The sequence below is a fragment of the Ursus maritimus genome, unplaced genomic scaffold (genome assembly GCF_017311325.1).
Source record: "Ursus maritimus isolate PB19 unplaced genomic scaffold, ASM1731132v1 scaffold_6, whole genome shotgun sequence".
NCBI lineage: Eukaryota > Metazoa > Chordata > Mammalia > Carnivora > Ursidae > Ursus > Ursus maritimus.
Window position 1 is genome coordinate 46992230 of NW_024426774.1, and position 16288 is coordinate 47008517.

General features: G+C 49.7%; 1 protein-coding gene across 1 annotated transcript in view; it reads right to left on the bottom strand.

Moving 5' to 3' along the window:
• The window catches only part of HK2 (hexokinase 2), a 61218-nt gene extending 51758 nt beyond the window's left edge, over positions 1–9460 (bottom strand). The window contains exon 1 of the mRNA XM_008700043.2: positions 8853–9460. Coding sequence (XP_008698265.2) covers positions 8853–8915 — 63 coding nt within the window. The 5' untranslated portion in view covers positions 8916–9460. The remainder of the gene's footprint in view (positions 1–8852) is intronic.
• Positions 9461–16288: the final 6828 nt, after the last annotated feature.

Below are 16288 nucleotides of genomic sequence, written 5' to 3' on the forward strand. Positions count from 1 at the left end.
CCTCTCCCCAGATTCCCAGCTGCCAACACACTTTTGACACCCTGTGACTCCCGCCCTCACTGGTCCCAGAGGACTAAGGGCACACACGACAGGCTCCCAACTTCACATCTGTGATGTCAGCCGCTATCTCAATACTGAAACAGAGGAGGTGCTCAAGTCATAGATCAGGGTCATGTACAAGGGGCCCTGGGTGTGCCGAAGGGGTGGGAGAGTAACCTGGGTGAAGGGGAGAGCTGGCCAATCCAGAATGCCCAGGAGCTCAGAGCCTGACCCTGCTCTTCAGGCCTGAGCCCTCACGGCACGTGACCCTGGGAGTAGCATGGTTTCCTCTCCAGCAGCCTGGCTGCCCCGTTCAGAGGCCCAGCTTCCCTAAGGGTCCGACTCTGCCTCCCCTGGACAGCCCCATGCCAGGGGACCAGAGTCTACCCCTGAGTCTCTTGCCTCACAGGGCCATCTGAACTCACCACTCCTGCCTGCTGCCAAGTGTCCACCTGCTGCACCAAACCCCTGTGGATGTGTCCCTCTGCACCGCATCAAGCCCCAGACCTTCCCAGTCAGCCCCACACACCCATGATCACCCCCACCAAAGGCAGGGCAACCCATACACCCCAGTTTGCCCAGGACAATCTCAGTTTACGCTGAGGTAGCAGCCTGAGTATTAACAGTGTCCCCTTTTATTCTCAAAAGTGGTCCAGTTTGGACAAATTATAGGGTTACTCTAGGTACAGGCCACAAAGCAAATCCTGCCTTTGTTCTTGGGGAGCCCACACCTGACTGATGAGAAGAGCTCATTCTGCACAATCGTTGCCAAAAGGGAAATAGGGACCAAGAAACTGGGTCCCTGCTCTGGGGCTTGTCCTATATAAACTTGGGCTGGTCACTTAGTACACAGCACCTGGTTTCCTCATCTATAAAATGAAGGACTGGAACTAGATGATCCAAAGGTCCCTTCCCAACTGACACGTGACTCATAGCCCCATGAAAATGAAACACAAGTGGCCTGTCTCCAGTTGTCCCAGGCAGCCCCATGCTGGGGTTAGGGGCCTGGGTTCTGGCGTCAGACTGAATTCAGGCTTGCCCTTGAGCAAGGTACTGTCCCTTTCTGTGCCTTGGTGTCTTCATCTGAATAATAGCTAGTAATAGTATCTACTGGGGAGGGCTGCTTAAGGATGGCCTGAGTTAGAGTGAATAGACAGAGCCCAGCCCTTAGTAGTGCTTGTTATTTTAAGAGCTTTAGAAATTGGGGGGGGGGGGGGGGTATGGAACTGATGAGACATGGCTAGAAGGCTTCATTGCAAGGGGTTGAGACAGAAAAATGTGGAAGGAAGCAGGAAGCAGAAGAAGGAAGTCTCTCAAATGGGAAAAAGGAAAAGTGGCAGCTTTGCATGCCCTCATTTAACCCTGATGGCTTATCTGGCTTCATTCCTTTATCAGACAATATGGAGATGCCAGAAGGAAGAGTCCAGGAATAAGGCCTTTCAAGAACACGGACCGCACCTCCAGGGTAGAACCACTGAGCTAAGCGGGAGGAGAGGCAGGAAGGAAGGCTGGCTGGGTGGGCACCAAAGGCCAGGTTCTCAGCTCTGACCCACGCTCTTAGGTAACTCCAAGATAAGTTTTAACTAAGGTCCCTCCAAGTAAGGAACATCAGGGAAATGCTTAGAGACCCATAGACGAAAGTGCAAAAAGCATGGCCACTCCTAACAGAGGACAGCGTTTCAGGGAAACAAGGCCAAGACTCCCAACTGGGGGGAGGAGAATGTGGGTTCCACACATAGGGTTGCCTTGGGTTTTGTCAAGAGCCCTGGGCACCCAAGTGTCAGGAGGGGCCACGCTGGACAGCCCAGAGTCTGTATGAGGGGCAAAGGGCTCTCTGCTGACACCCAAGACAGTGAGGGACCCTCTTCCTGATCTGCCAAAAGACTGTAGGAATGACAGTTCCCTTCAGTGAAACTCCAGGGGTCAGTGGGACCAACACCTACCATGACCTGACCCTATGACTCAACAGCCCAGGGTATCCCCCACTCAAGCAGTCTCCCCAGTGGAAAGCCAGAATCTGGGGCAGATGTGAGGAAGGCTAAGCAAGCATCTCACTGGCCAACTGCAGCGCAAGTGGCCTCAGCAAGTGCCCTGGGAGCCTCTGCCCTTTGGGGGAGGGACTAAAGTGGAGGGGGGACTAGGTTTCTACAAGGAGAAGGGGGGAACTAATGCTGTGATCAGTCATGCCTTCCACTGAGGATGCTTCCATCTGTCCAATGATCATGGCATCCCAGAGACACCCCCCACCCCGCCCCCAGTGGGGAGGCCACTTCCCAGGGGACCCGAAGGAAAGCAAGTTAGAGAAAGAACTCAAGGATGGTTCTCCTGTGCCTAGGAAAGAGACAGCTGCAGAAGGCAGTGAGGATGCTTCCTCATTCTTCAACTTAGGAACCTTCCTTCCTTCTGCCCACCCTGTCTTCTCCTCTAATGCGACAAACAACAGCAATGTTCCAGAACCCATTATGTCCTACAAGCCCTTGGGAAAAAAGAAGCAGGCCCTCCTTTGCTCCTGCCCAGGCGGACAGCACAGTAGGGTATCTAAGAGTGTAGTACTATACACACGTAGCTCTCTAGGTCCTAATATTCAACACATGAAGAGTTGACCATGTATCAGGCACAGCTCTAAGAGCTTCACACATATTAACTCTCTTTAATCCCTGCAGTAACCCTATTAAGGTGTTATCCACAAACTCTCCCAGGCCTAGAAAGGTTACATTAACTGACCCAAGTTCACACAGCTGGTTACATAAGCCAGGATTCAATCCTGGGAGACTGGCTCTATCACTCACCCTACAGCCTCTCCCGATATGACTGTTGGACTGGCCCTCAGTGGGTATCACTAGCCCCTCTCCTCTGTGGCCAGCTACAGCAGCTGCTGGGCTCATGTTCTGCCAGCTCACCTGCCCGCTTTGCTCAGAAGTCTGATGGAGGCCTGGCCTCCATGGAAATCCCAGCAACAACCAGGGGAAGACTCTCCTGGGGACAAGTGAGCAGACTTCTCTCCCACTCGCTTCCTGCTGTGCTGACACTACAGGCATTTTTCTGATTGAAGACAGAAAAAACAGTAACCCAGGTAACCCACCCTTCAGCCGGGGGGCTCGGACATCTGCTGACTGCCGTGGTCTGCAGACTCCACCTCGAATTCATCTTTTGTAAAGGACCGCCTGCCACCATGACTGTCCCAGGACCTGGCATGCTGCGAGCTGAGAGCCAAGGTCCTAGTTACAGCTACTATTAACTAGCTGTATGATCGCGAACAATGCGCTGTAAAACTGAAGGATGGGATCAACTATGTTCTTTCTTCTAACACGGTTTCTCAACCCACAGATACCTGGGGCCAAAAAAGTCTTTGTTGCCACGGGGCTGTCCTGGGCACTGTAAGATTGTGGATCTCCTTTGCCTCTACCTCCTAGATGCAGCAACACATCCTCACCCACCTAACTGGTGACAGACAAAAAATGTCTCCAGACATCACCAAAGCCCACTGGAGGGCAAAACTGCTAGCCCCTGAAAACTATGGCTCAAAAGACGTAGTAACAAAAACAAAACAAAACAAAGAGAATACAGGCTTTGCCCCTACAAACTTGGGTAGGGTAGGAATTCTTGCTCTTTATTATAGGTTGGGATACAGACAGCCCCTCACAAGACTGTGTGGCCCAAAATGCCAACAGCGCTGAGGTGGAAAGACCTGCTTTAGGAGGAAGCAGAAACAGCCACTCGGCAGCAAGGAAGCATGGCCTGTGATCCATGGTGTGTGGTATTAAGACTCGGGCAATGAACTCTGGAATCTGAGGTTCCCCCCACCTTACCCCCCACCCCCCGCTGCTTTGGAAAGGGAAAGACAGACAACACAGTGTTGGAAAACAAACCAAACCTGCTGACTTCAAAATTCAACAATGATAATGAGGAACCCATTATCAAGAGTTGTCTTTTAAAGAAGTATCTGAACAAAGGAAGTCAGTTTTCTGGGGTTCCTGAGGCCTTCTGGTACATCAGATCTCCTTACTCTGGCTGCAGGTTTTGAGAAAACTGTTGCGGTTTGTGTTGTTTTGATTTCCCCTGGAAAAGGGCCCCTAACTGCCCTCAAACTCCTCAGGGTGCTGGAAACGTTCATCTTTGAAAAGTGATGTTTAAAAAAAAAAAAGTTGGCTTTGTCCGAGGAGCCTCAGAGGGAATTTTATTTAATTCAATGATAAAGAAAAGTGCTTCCTAGCACCCTCTGAAATAAAACTTTGGTGATACAAAAAAATGGATGATTGCAAAAGCTACAAAATATTCCTACTACCATCCACTGCTTCTGAGCAGGGAAGGGGCAGTATTAGGATGCTAAGTTTCATGTACGTATTGAATAAATGAGAAACTGTACCTGCCAATGTCAGTTAAGGCAGTCAAAAATCATCTTAGTAAGGTTGTGATCAGTAGTTGACTCCTGGTACTTTAACCCCTTATCAGAAGATTAATGGCATCCCAGTCAAGGTCTCTAACTCCTCACCCCATGGTAAGGCACCCTCTCTTGCATGCTGCCTTAGCTCACCAGACAACTGAAAGGTGTCTTAGTTTCAGTTTCCCATGTCATAGCCAGAGGTCCTGGTACCCACAATAAGTTCTCAAAAAACATTAAAACTCTTGCCTTTCTTGACTCTTGGGAGCTATGTTGAATTTTCTGCTTCCAAGATACTCCCTCCTGTCATAAGTCCAGAGTTGAAAGCCACCCCTCACTCACTCAGAAAAGAGTCCAAGCGAGCTATCTATATTCCATAACCGGAGTGACAATAAGTCACCAGTCAATGCATGTTAAAAAAAAATCTAGCTAATGGCTAAAGGAAGGCATGCATACCTCATTTCACTTCTATGGTTAAAACTGATTCTCCTCCTTGAGGGGCAAAAATCCTGTATCTCGAATGTTAACTATACCTCAATTAATAAAAAGAATCCACTATCTCTCCACCCAGAGGACACAGAGCCTTGATTGCTGGAAGACAGGAAACACCCACACCCTCCCACCCTCTCTATCTTCCCTCCCCGTGTCCCTGACCCCCCGCCCGCCCTTTCTCCTCAGAATCAGCCTCAGGACTTGATGAAAGAAGAACCCACCACAGCCTTTCTTCATGTCCCCTACCCACCCATCCCCTCCAGCTCCCTACTAGCCACCCCCGAATCTGCCTTTCACCCTCCTCCCCTTCCTGCAGCCCTTGCTCAGCTTCTGGTTCCAGGAAGGACTCCTCCCTCATCCTCACACTCACTGAGTACCTCGCCAGTGGCCAGAAACTGGCTACAAAGGTGAGCAGCCAGGACTCTCCCTGCCCCAAGGATGGAACCGGAACTGAAAACTACCAAGTCCGATGCATGGCGGGATGATAAAAATGCCATGATAGGGGCGCCTGGGTGGCTCAGTCAGTTAAGCATCTGCTTTTGGTTCAGGTCATGGTCCCAGGGTCCTGGGATCAAGCCCCGTGTGGGGTTCCCTGCCCATCGGGGAGTCTGCTTCTCCGTCTCTCTCTCTCTGCCCCTCCCCCCACTCGTGCTCTGTCTCTCTCAAATAAAATCTTAAAAAAAAAAAAAACTTGGTCATGAGAACTCCCATTAAAAAAAGAATGCCATGATAGGGCAAAGGTGCCTAGTGTGAAGAACGTGGCATTCAAAGGAATGGTGATGCCAAGTCCTCAAAGAGTGAAGGTAGAGAACATGGAGGGGTCAAGGGGCATTCCGTATGCAGTGTTAAAAGGCTTCTGAAATGTTCCAGTCTCACTGCAGAAAGAGACTGGAAACAGAGAAACACTAGGAGGCCTCTGAATTCTGCCAAAGACTGACTGACAGATGTGTAGCGATCAGAAAGGAAAGTCAATGAAATAAGTCCAGAGCTCCCAGCCAGAATAGCCAGAGGGTACTGGTGCCATTAATTTAACCAGGAGAAGAGCTAGTTGCATTTCTGGGCATGCTGGGTGACGGTGCTGCCAGTGTCCCAAAGTGAATGCAGACGGGGACCAGGATGGAGTCCACTACTGTTACCAGAAGCAGAAGAGCATGGTCAAGAGCATGGGGCTCTGGAGCCCAACTGCGTGGCTTGAGTTCCCAGCTCTTAGTTACTGTGCCTTTGTTCCTTCCCAGTAAAACAGAGATGCGGATCATAACTGCATCTGCTTTGTGAGGTTGTTGCAAACATTCATGAGCTAACATACATGAAGAGCTTAAATCAGTAGATGCCATATGTGTTTGCTCCCGAGTTTCAAAGTGTCGATCAGCAAATGTGAGCAAATAACCCTTACTCTCCTCCTAATGGTACAAAACACTGGACTTGTCCACCAGGAGACAAGTGGGAGGGGGAGGGGCTAGTTCTGGGTAGGTGGATCTAAGTTTTCCAAGCCTCCGACTACAACCCAGAATATGTAAGATAATGGGGATTTCAGAAGAGTCTAAACCAAGACCTTTTCAAAAGACTCTAAAATTAAACTCAAACTTCATCTTTTTCTCCTAATTCATCCTTGTAGCAGCAACTGGAAAAGAGGCTTCCAGGGACACCTGGGTGGCTCACTTGGTTAACTGTCCTGATCTCAAGGTCATGAGTTCAAGCCCCCACATTGGGCTCCACTATGGATGTACAGTAGAGTCTACTTAAAAAAAAAAGAAAGAAAAGATGCTTCCAAAATATTCTCCGGTTCTCTTCCTACTTCCTATCGGATGGCAGCTGGAATCAAAGAGCTTTGCTCATCTAAGCCTGGAGGCCAAGTCCCAGGTTCTGACACCTGGTAAATTAAAGGCCTGACTCTATTCTGCCCCCGTTGGTAATTTAGAGGAAATACACCCAGGGTCCGCCCAGACACTTCACAGGCTAAAAGGAAGCGGTGAGTGTAGGTAAGAGTAGCCTACAAAAAAGACATGTCTACATTACCGTGTTTGGTCATCACAACTCCCTACAGTGGACAAGGCTGCTGCTCTCACTCCTGTTTTACAACAAGAAACCAACAGTCCAAAGAGGCAAAGTGACTTGCTCAGGGTCCTGTGGTTAATAAATCACAAACTGAGATTAGAATTTATTTCCAGATACCCCGGCTTATTCTCTTTCCACTCTGGGACCAAAGAGATGACTCCCAATCCATACCAAGACAGTCTGAGTCTTAGCCTCCTTCCTCTGGATTACAGAGAGTAAACTGGTATAAGAATTAAAACGTCCTGGAGTGATAGTCACACAACTGAGAAGACCTCCCTTGATTAATAATCCTCCAGTTTCCTACTTTAGGATTTGCCAAGGGATGAGTCTTCCCCAAGGGTTAACTCACTTCTTGGGCAGAGAAGCCCAAAGAAGTTGCCAAGATCCTGCCGGCTCACAGACACATTCTTTAACAAACTGAATCCAAGTGCAGAGCAGAGCCACATCCCAGGAAGAAGAGCAACGGTCGTATTTATAAGCAGAGTACAACTCAACTCAACCAGCCGCCGTCTCCTCTCTACTCCAGTCTGAGATTAAGTATTGCCATATTTATTTGGGGATTCATCTGCCACGGCTCTGAAAGCACCATGAGAGTAACCCACCATCCTCTCCTTTGCTCTCAGAATCCCCAGAATGGGAGTACAATACGAGCAGGTCGTGGCACTGAACAATTACGTCAAGACACTCTCCCAGATGTGTTCCCTCTAAGACACAGAAATTTCAAGTATGTAATTAAGCAACGCTGTCACTGCCTCACAGCTCTGGACACCCCCACCCCCGCTTCAGCCCATCCCCTCTTCCCAAGTCTTAGCGAGGTCCAGGGTCAGGTGCCAATCCTGAAATTCCGAGTATTTCAGAAACTCAAAGCTCTCCAGAGTGATAGCGCCTCGGGCCCAGCCCCACCCCCACCCCATACCCGGAGGCACCTAGAGCTTGGCTCCCCGCGGGGCCAGAAGCTCTTTCTTATGTAAATGACCTAGCCCGAGAGCTCTGGCTGGGGGGGCTGCGGACCGCGAGGTGGGCAGATCTGTCGGAGTCTCCCGCAGGAAAAAAAAAGCTCGTTTACCTAACGAAAACTTTTCAAAGAAGACAGGAACACGGGGAAGGGGGGGGGAACCCTTCGTGTAACTTTTAGTATCACTGTAAGTATCCACCAAAGTTCGCCCCCTACTTGGAGGAGGGCGCCGGGGACTCAAGGCCCGGCCGTCCCGAGGCACATCTGTGGGGGAATGTACGCCCCTCGCGGGGCCTCAGTTCCGGGCGCCTCAGTTCCGGGGAGGGGGCGCGGCGGGCGGCTTTTCTCGGCCGCTGTTCCAGCTCCTTCCCGGATCCTCCTCTCCCCAAACGCACCTCCGCGAGGCCCTGAGGAACGCCGAGGGGAGCCGCACGTCCCCAGAAAGCGATCCTTTGGCCCAGGAGCCCCCCGGCAGTCCCACGTGGCAGCAGAGCCTCCCCCCCAACACCGGCCACGATTTTCCCCCCACGTGCTCTCGCCGGAACTCCGGCTGCGAAAGAGGGGCTCCTCCCACGTGGGCCCCGCAGTCTCAGACTACGTGCCGGGTGACCCGCCCCTTCAGAGGAAAAAAAAAAAAAAAGCGCGAGCGTGCGCAGGGTGGCAGGAAGGCAGGGAGCCGCGCGGTGCGCGAGCCCAGGCTCCTCGCACGCGCGCACACGCCTGCCCGTGCCTAGCGGACGTGGCTCCTCGCGCCCAGGAGTTTCCCGGCAGCCCTGACTTTTTCCGCGTCCTCGACCCAGAATGGGGAGGAAGTGGTTCCCCGCAGAGTCAAGGAGGAGAGTCCCGGCCGGCCGGGACCCCAAAGTGAGGGCCGTGGACCACACAACTTTGTCAAAGGCGAGCAAGCCGCCCCTGTACGCGCTTACTTACCTTCTGCACTTGGTCATGGTTGAGCTCCGTGAAGAAGTAGGCGAGCAGATGCGAGGCGATCATCCTGCCGCGGCCCGACGGCGCCGAGTTGGGAAACCGAGGTTGGAGCGCGTGCGGGGGAGGACAGCGCGGTCCGATCGCTTTGTATCCCGGCTTGGCGGCCCGGCCGGGAGCAATGAATTCGAACGGCACAAAAAGAAGGCGATGGCACGCTCACCTAGAGAGTCTAGGGTCTCCGGAAACAGGTTTTGGGAGTGCCGATTGCTAGAAGGTGCCCAAAAATCACTGCTGGCGACGTGTCGGGTTGCCCCACCACCAAGGCGCTAACTTCACCACAGGATCACTAAAGGCTCAACTTGGGAAGAATCTCGGTCCGGTCTCACTTGGGCGAGCGGACCTCTACGGCTCACACGCGCACTGCTCTTGCCCACGGATCTTCTCCGCTTGATGACACGGCGGCGCTAGCAGCGGCCCGGGACTCCTGCTCTGGAGTTTCGTGCAACAATGTGGCTTATTGAGGGGCTGCCGGCTCGCGGGCCTCCCGGTCAGTGACGCGCGCACGCCCATTGGCTGCACGGGGAGGGTGTGTGCGCCCACGGGCCGCCCGCCGCCGCGGCGCAGCCAATCCGTGCGCACGGCCCGCGGGCGCGGCCCCTCAGACACCCGAGCCGGGAAACTGGAGGGGCGCGCCCGGGGCAGGGGGCGGGGCCGGGCGGCAAGGATGGGACGTGTGGTCCGTGGCTAGAGGCTGGGGCGGAAAGGCGCATGAGCCACCGCCGCGTCAGTCTCAGCTATGGGTGGGGGGCGCGTGATCACAGACCCAGCGTGTGGGACGACTGGAAAGACGGTCACCCGAGCAGCACGTGCCTTGTGCGGGGAGAGGGACACCGTCTAGTATCTCGGGGTCATGTGAGGGGCCCCCACTGCTGGGTCACATTTCCGAAACATCTTAGTCCTCACCTGTTGTGGCTCAACAGGGCGCAACGCTGAAGCAAAATTGAGGCGCTGCTGTAGCTGCTGCTTGCTGTATGCCAGCCATCGCAAAACGGATAGGGTGTGGGTTTTACCAACCTCGTTTTACAGATGAGGAACTTGGAGCACGGGCCGTTAAGAGACTTGCCCAGAGTCACACAGCTATGTGGCAGGTGGAGGAAGGAACCCACGCCCGTCTGACTTTGAGGCCCAATTCTTTTCCCTATTTCCCTATCCTACCGCTCTAAGAGCCCCAGGAAGGAAACGGCAGGAAAAGAGCTTTATCTGCAGCTGTGGGACGGACGCGTGGGTGAAACTGGGTGGGTGAAAAGTGTGTTCCCAAAGGATCCTGGACGTGTGTGGGGTGGGGTGGGGTGGGGTGGGGTGGGGTGGATTACGGGTGCTGAGAGGAGTGGGAGGCTCAGCCGCAGCTAATGCCAGGCACCAGACTCTTGAGTTTATACATGGCAGTGGCAGCTGGCAAGAATGAAATACAGACTGATGCAGACAGGGGATTGGTGCTTGTGGAGAAGAGCGAGCCTGGGGTTGGAGAGTCGCAGGGGAGGGAAGATGGAGGGCTGCTGTGTTCTACTGAGGCGTTTCTCCTCTCATAAACAGTTGGGTGTTATCTGCAATGTATACATCATTACGGTATTATGTAAGTAATAAATGTTCATGGTTGGAATATACAGAAGAAAAAAAAACATACAGGAGAAAAAAACACCATCCATGATCCAAACTCTCAGCAAAACTTCTTGAAAGCTATGTACCCTTGCCAACTATACGTTCACACCTCTCATTCCCCGTACTCCAGTCAGGCCTGGATCCCAAACTGCTTTTGTCACAGTCACCATAATGACGTACCTGTTGCCAAATCCTGTGTTCTTACCCCTTTTCCACCCTCGTCTTACTCCACTTCTTGTGATACCCAAGCACAGTTGACCGCATCCTGCATCTGGACACACCATCCTCTGTAGGAGCTGGGGAAGCTCCACCCTTCTGGTGTCCCTCAGGCTCCTCAGACCCCATTTTCTATACTGGTGAATGCTGGAATATTCCAGGGCTGTCCTCCACCCTCTGGTCTGGTTATGCTCTCTCCCTGGGTGATCCCTTCCAGCCTCAGGACTGTTGTATCATCAACTGCTGGTAACTCACAGACGTAAATCTACACCAAGGACTTCTCTAGGAGCTCCAGACTTATTTCTCCATCAACCATTTGTCATCTCCACTGAGTAACTAGCACCTCACACTCAACATGTCTAAAGCCAAATGCAACTTTTCTTCACTAATCTATTCCTTTCCCATTTGCCTCAGCAAATGACATCACCATCCACCCTAAGTGATCCCTAATTCCTTCCTGCCACTCACCCTCATATCCAGTCACCAAGCAGTCTATTTGACCCATAAAATAAATCCTGTAATTGACCACTTCTCTCGATGTCCTTAGACACCTTGGACATAAGCCAACAACTCAGCCAGAGTCAATAACACATCAGCCTACCTTGTCCTGCTTGCATTCATGCCTGCCTCCATCCTGACCCCTGCACAATTCTTCTCCCTCAGGGACCACAGTGACCTGTTGAAAAGATAAGCCATTCTATGTTTCTCTCTCCCTCCATCCAAGCCACCTATCTAATGCTTTCTAATCCTAGAATAAAACTCAAAATCCTGACAATGATACGCTATAGCCCCTGGCTCGCTTTCACCCCATCCCATACTACTTTCCCCAGTACACTGCTTGGCATTTACGTGGGCATGTTGTCCTCAAAAATGCCAAACTGTTTCCCACCCGAGGGCCTTTACTCTTTGTTTTTCTTCTGTCTGGAATATCCTTCTCCAGATCTGTATCCAGCTGACTCTTGTTCCTCATTGAGGCTCAGCTTAAATACCACCTCTTCTTCAGAGGACTTCGTTCTGAATAGTTTATCTGTTCAGTGGTTTCCCCAGTCACTCTCAGGTGGCCTACTGATTTTCCTATTGTTCTTTCTCTCCTTGCTAGACTGTGAGCTGTAAGAAGGCAGGATCTGTATCTGTATTGTTCCCTCATATTTGCAGTGCTTACAATGGTGCCCAGCACACGGTGGGCACACAATAAATATTTGTTGAATATCTAAATGAGTAGAAGAAATTTTAGAAATAACTGTTGTTCGGGACGCCTGGGTGACTCAGTTGGTTACGTGTCTGCCTTCAGCTCAGGGCACGGTCCCAGGGTCCTGCGATCGAGCCCTGCATCAGGCTCTTTGCTCAGCAGGGAGTCTGCTTCTCCCTCTGCCTGCTGCTCCCCCTGCTTGTGCTCTCTCCGTCTCTGACAAGTAAATAAATAAAATCTAAAAAAAAAAAAAAAAGAAGAAGAAAGAAGTTGTTCACGTTTTATATAACAATACACATACACATACAGAGAGAATTTATAGTTTTATATATTATTTTTCTAATCTTTGCCACCTCTAGATCTTTCCTAATTCTCACACCCAGCATCTCTCACATGACTGAAACAGCCCCATAACTGGGCTTCCCTCTTTAGATAAACACCATAGATATATAGGTTTAGATATCCAGCAGAGCTTCTTAGAGAAGGGATGTGATCAGATTTGTTTTTTTAGGTCAATAGCTGCCCTCCGGGGGCAGGGGAGGGGGGCGGATTAGAGACCAGAGGCAGAGAGAGGCCTAAGCTGTAAGGTAGGACCAAGGCCTGAACCAAGGTGGAGGTGAGACAAGGTGTCAGGCTACAGGTTTAGATGTTTTAAAGTAGAATTTTAAAGTAGAATTGACACCTTGGGCTAGGAGTGGGAGATAAAGAAGAGGATGCCTGCTACCTGGAAATACTTGGAAGTCCAGTGTTATAAAACCTGTTGGCCTCATGGCTCAGTCAGTTAAGCATCTGCCTTCGGCTCAGGTCATGATCCTGGGGTCCTGGGATCGAGCCCCACATTGGGCTCCTTGCTCAGAGAGGAGCCTGCTTCTCCCTCTACCTGACCCTCCCCCTGCTTGTGTGTGCTCTCTCCCTCTCTCTCTCTGACAAAAAAATAAATAAAATCTTAAAAACAAAACAAAAAAAACTGTTGGCCCCAGACAGGTGGGACCAAACCCCACGGGTCATGTCGGCTATGATCCCTTCTCTATACACTGACTTTGGAGCTTCTTCTAATAATCACAAGGTGCCTTACGTATACATAATCTCTTCTGAAGGCCCCAGTCCCAGGAAGTAGTTAGAGTAGGTATTGTTACAAGCCCCAATTTACACATGACAAGCTAAGGGTAGGTTACTCACAAGGCTGAGACTTGTGTCTTGTGCCTTCGACTTTTCCAGCTCTGAATTTCATGCCTGGAGTGTATGATTTATTGTCTCTCAAATCTCTCTCTCTCTCTCTCACACACACACACACACATGTTTAAGAATAATGTAGTAATTTACACTTCACAGCCCCAAGAGAGAAATTAATCAGTAAATATTTATTAAGCAAACACTTATAATGTTCAGGACAGTCTGTTCAGTGCTGTAAAAATTATAAAAGAAACACAAGATGTGGTTCTTGCCCCCTTGAGGGATTAATTGTTTAATCAGAGCTACAAAGCCAACACATAAATTAATTATTGCAGAATGGAAAAGTCGATCACTGAGAGCCAAACGTGTGTGTGTGTTTCTGTGTGATGGAGTTTCAGAGAGGAAGAGACAGAGCCGCAGGCCAGAGTCAGCCAAGGGTGGTCTGATGGATACAAATGTCAGCTTTTACACAGGCTGGCTGGCTACAGCCTTACATAGGACTGACCAGAGCCTGGCCATCAGCTTTCAGGGAGCTGTCCTCGGAGAAGACCACTTGACCAAAAGACATTCATCTCCCAAATATTCCTTTCTCTGATTAGGATTTATCAAGTCTGAAGCAAGTTATAAGTGATGGCATCATGTAGATTTTAAGACTGAGGGTGGGTGGGCCTTCTCTGAATGTAAATACTTAAGACTTCTTGCACTGTGTTATCTTTAACACTGGGCCCTAATGATCTCATTGATCTCTTGGGTTTCACAGTTCAATTATAATGTATGAATTTGGGAGATTGCAGGGCGGCGGGGGGGGGCTCCTGGGGAAGGTATTGAAAGTAGTTAAAATAGAAGAATGGAAGCCACAAGACACACAACAACCTCAGTTTATCTGTCAGATTGGCAAAAAGAACCTATTCAAGCTAGTTTAAGCAGAAAAAGAGGTAATGGAGGAATATTTAGTCTCTTTCAAGATCTTCAGGAGGGCCAGAAAATCAGGCTTACAGGCTTGCCCATCAAGAGTGATGCCAAGTTACACCATCAGACTCCAACAGTGGAAATGCTATTGCTTTGGCCACTGGGCTCAGGTAACTCCGCCCACATGCCTGATGCTGGACACAAGATTAGCCAGGACAGACCACAGCCATCTTTGACAATTATGTATCTGTCCCTCAGCATCCTTGCTAGAAGGAATTCTGCACAGCACCTCCTTTATGGTGTTTGCATCCGAACTGACATCTTGCATTCGGTTGCCGGAGCTTAAGCCACATGCCCGTGCCCTAGCTGCAAGGGAAGCTGGGAAAGCAGACCCAGGAATCAGGAATCGTCACTTGGAGAAAGGGGCTAGATGAGCCCAAAGCTTGATAAACATCAACCACACCTAGGAGTCACTGAATATACTACATCATAAAGCTTAATGGGCCCTTAGACAAATAGGCATCCTAAAAATCCAAAATATATTAAAACCATTAAAAAGAGCATCTTGGCACACTGAGGTTCACATGGGAATGCCATGTGGTCTTGGGCCTCCATGAGCTCAGTTTCCTCACCTGCAAAGTAGAAATCACCGGATGGAATATGCAAAGACTCTAGTGCAGAGCCTGGCACATAGTAGATCCCGAATACCAGTCTCCTAAACACATCACTCGTAATATCAGGTCTTCTATGCAAGATTTGATGATTTAAAAATAATTCCAGATGTCAGGAATTGTGAATGCAGAGTCTCAGGGACGAGGGATAGATTGGTTTGTACCAAATGACATTCAGTGCTCTGGTCTAGAGAGCCAGTGTCAGTGGGGAATGGCAGGAGGAAGGTTGGGCAGGTAGGCAAAAGGGTTCAACAAAAAGGGAAGTATTAGCGTCCCATCAGCACCTGGGCTAGAAGCAACGGGGAGGACAGACTGGGAGGCGGGGAGTGAGACCAGAGTCCTGGGGAAAGATGCTGAAGGCTTCTATGAGGTTTATAGCAAAAGGTCAGAGAAGTGAAAGAAGTGAGAGGAGTAAGAGTTGCTCAAACAGAACATGATAGATGATTAAATGTGAGGAGTGGGGGGACAGGAAAGATTCTAAGACGTTGATTCTCACCCTTGGCAGCTCTTTGGAAGAGTGGTGTAGAGGCGGTTGGAGGCGGTTGGCCCTGGGTATAGACAACAAGGGGTCTACCTTCCCATAGAGAATGTATAAATAATAGTTAAACCTTTAGTCAGTCTGGGTTTTATTATCACTGTAGGCTGGCAATTCTAAACCATATCGGTGACAAAGTATTCTTTCCTGGATTACAGCTAAGAGCCCTCCCCGCAGCCCCGCGTCCTGCCCTGCTATAGCCACCCTATTAGAATCATCTGGAGAAGGCGCCTGGGTGGCTCAGTTGGTTAAGCATCTGCCTTCAGCTCAGGTCACGATCCTGGGGTCCTGGGATTGAGCCTGATAACAGGCTCGCTGCTCAGTGAGGAGTCTGCTGCTCCCCCTGCTTGGGCTCCCTATCTTTCTCTCTCTGTCAAATAAATAAATAAAATCTTAAAAATAAAAGAAAGGAAGGAAGGAAGGAAGGAAGGAAGGAAGGAAGGAAGGAAGGAAGGAAGAAAGAAAGAAAGAAAGAAAGAAAGAAAGAAAGAAAGAAAGAAAGAAAGATCATCTGGAGAGTTTTTACAAATCCTGAGGCCATATAAACAATCAACAGATGTTAATGGCATCTTTTCTTCCATTGTAATAGTGAACAAAAAGACAAAATGTCTAGAATTTAAATAAGTGTACAAGGAACTCAGGTTGCCAACTAGCACAAGTAGGGAGGTTTATCACTGCTTCACTGAACTTCATTTCCTCTTATGTAAACTTGTAAACTTTAAATGTGATCCAACTGAAAATAATGGATTTTTTTAAATAAACAGGCTGATTGTAACAAGACTTTCCTCGCAAATTCTGGAAACCACAGGAAGAAGCTTGTTCATTTGCTTTTTTTCAAGTCAGAGTGGTAAGTCTTTTCTGAGAGAGACTAAAAATCTAAATGGCCTAAGAGAAAAGACCCATAATCCTTGCTCAGGGGGAGTCTGCTCCTCCCTTTGCCCTTCCTCTAGCGTGCACTCTCTCTCTCTAATAAATAAATAAAATCTTTTAAAAAGACAGAGAGAGAGCGAAAAGACCTTTAAAAGAGTATCTATTATGTAAAATCAAAAGACAACCTAGACAAAAATACAGATCAGATACAAAAGGC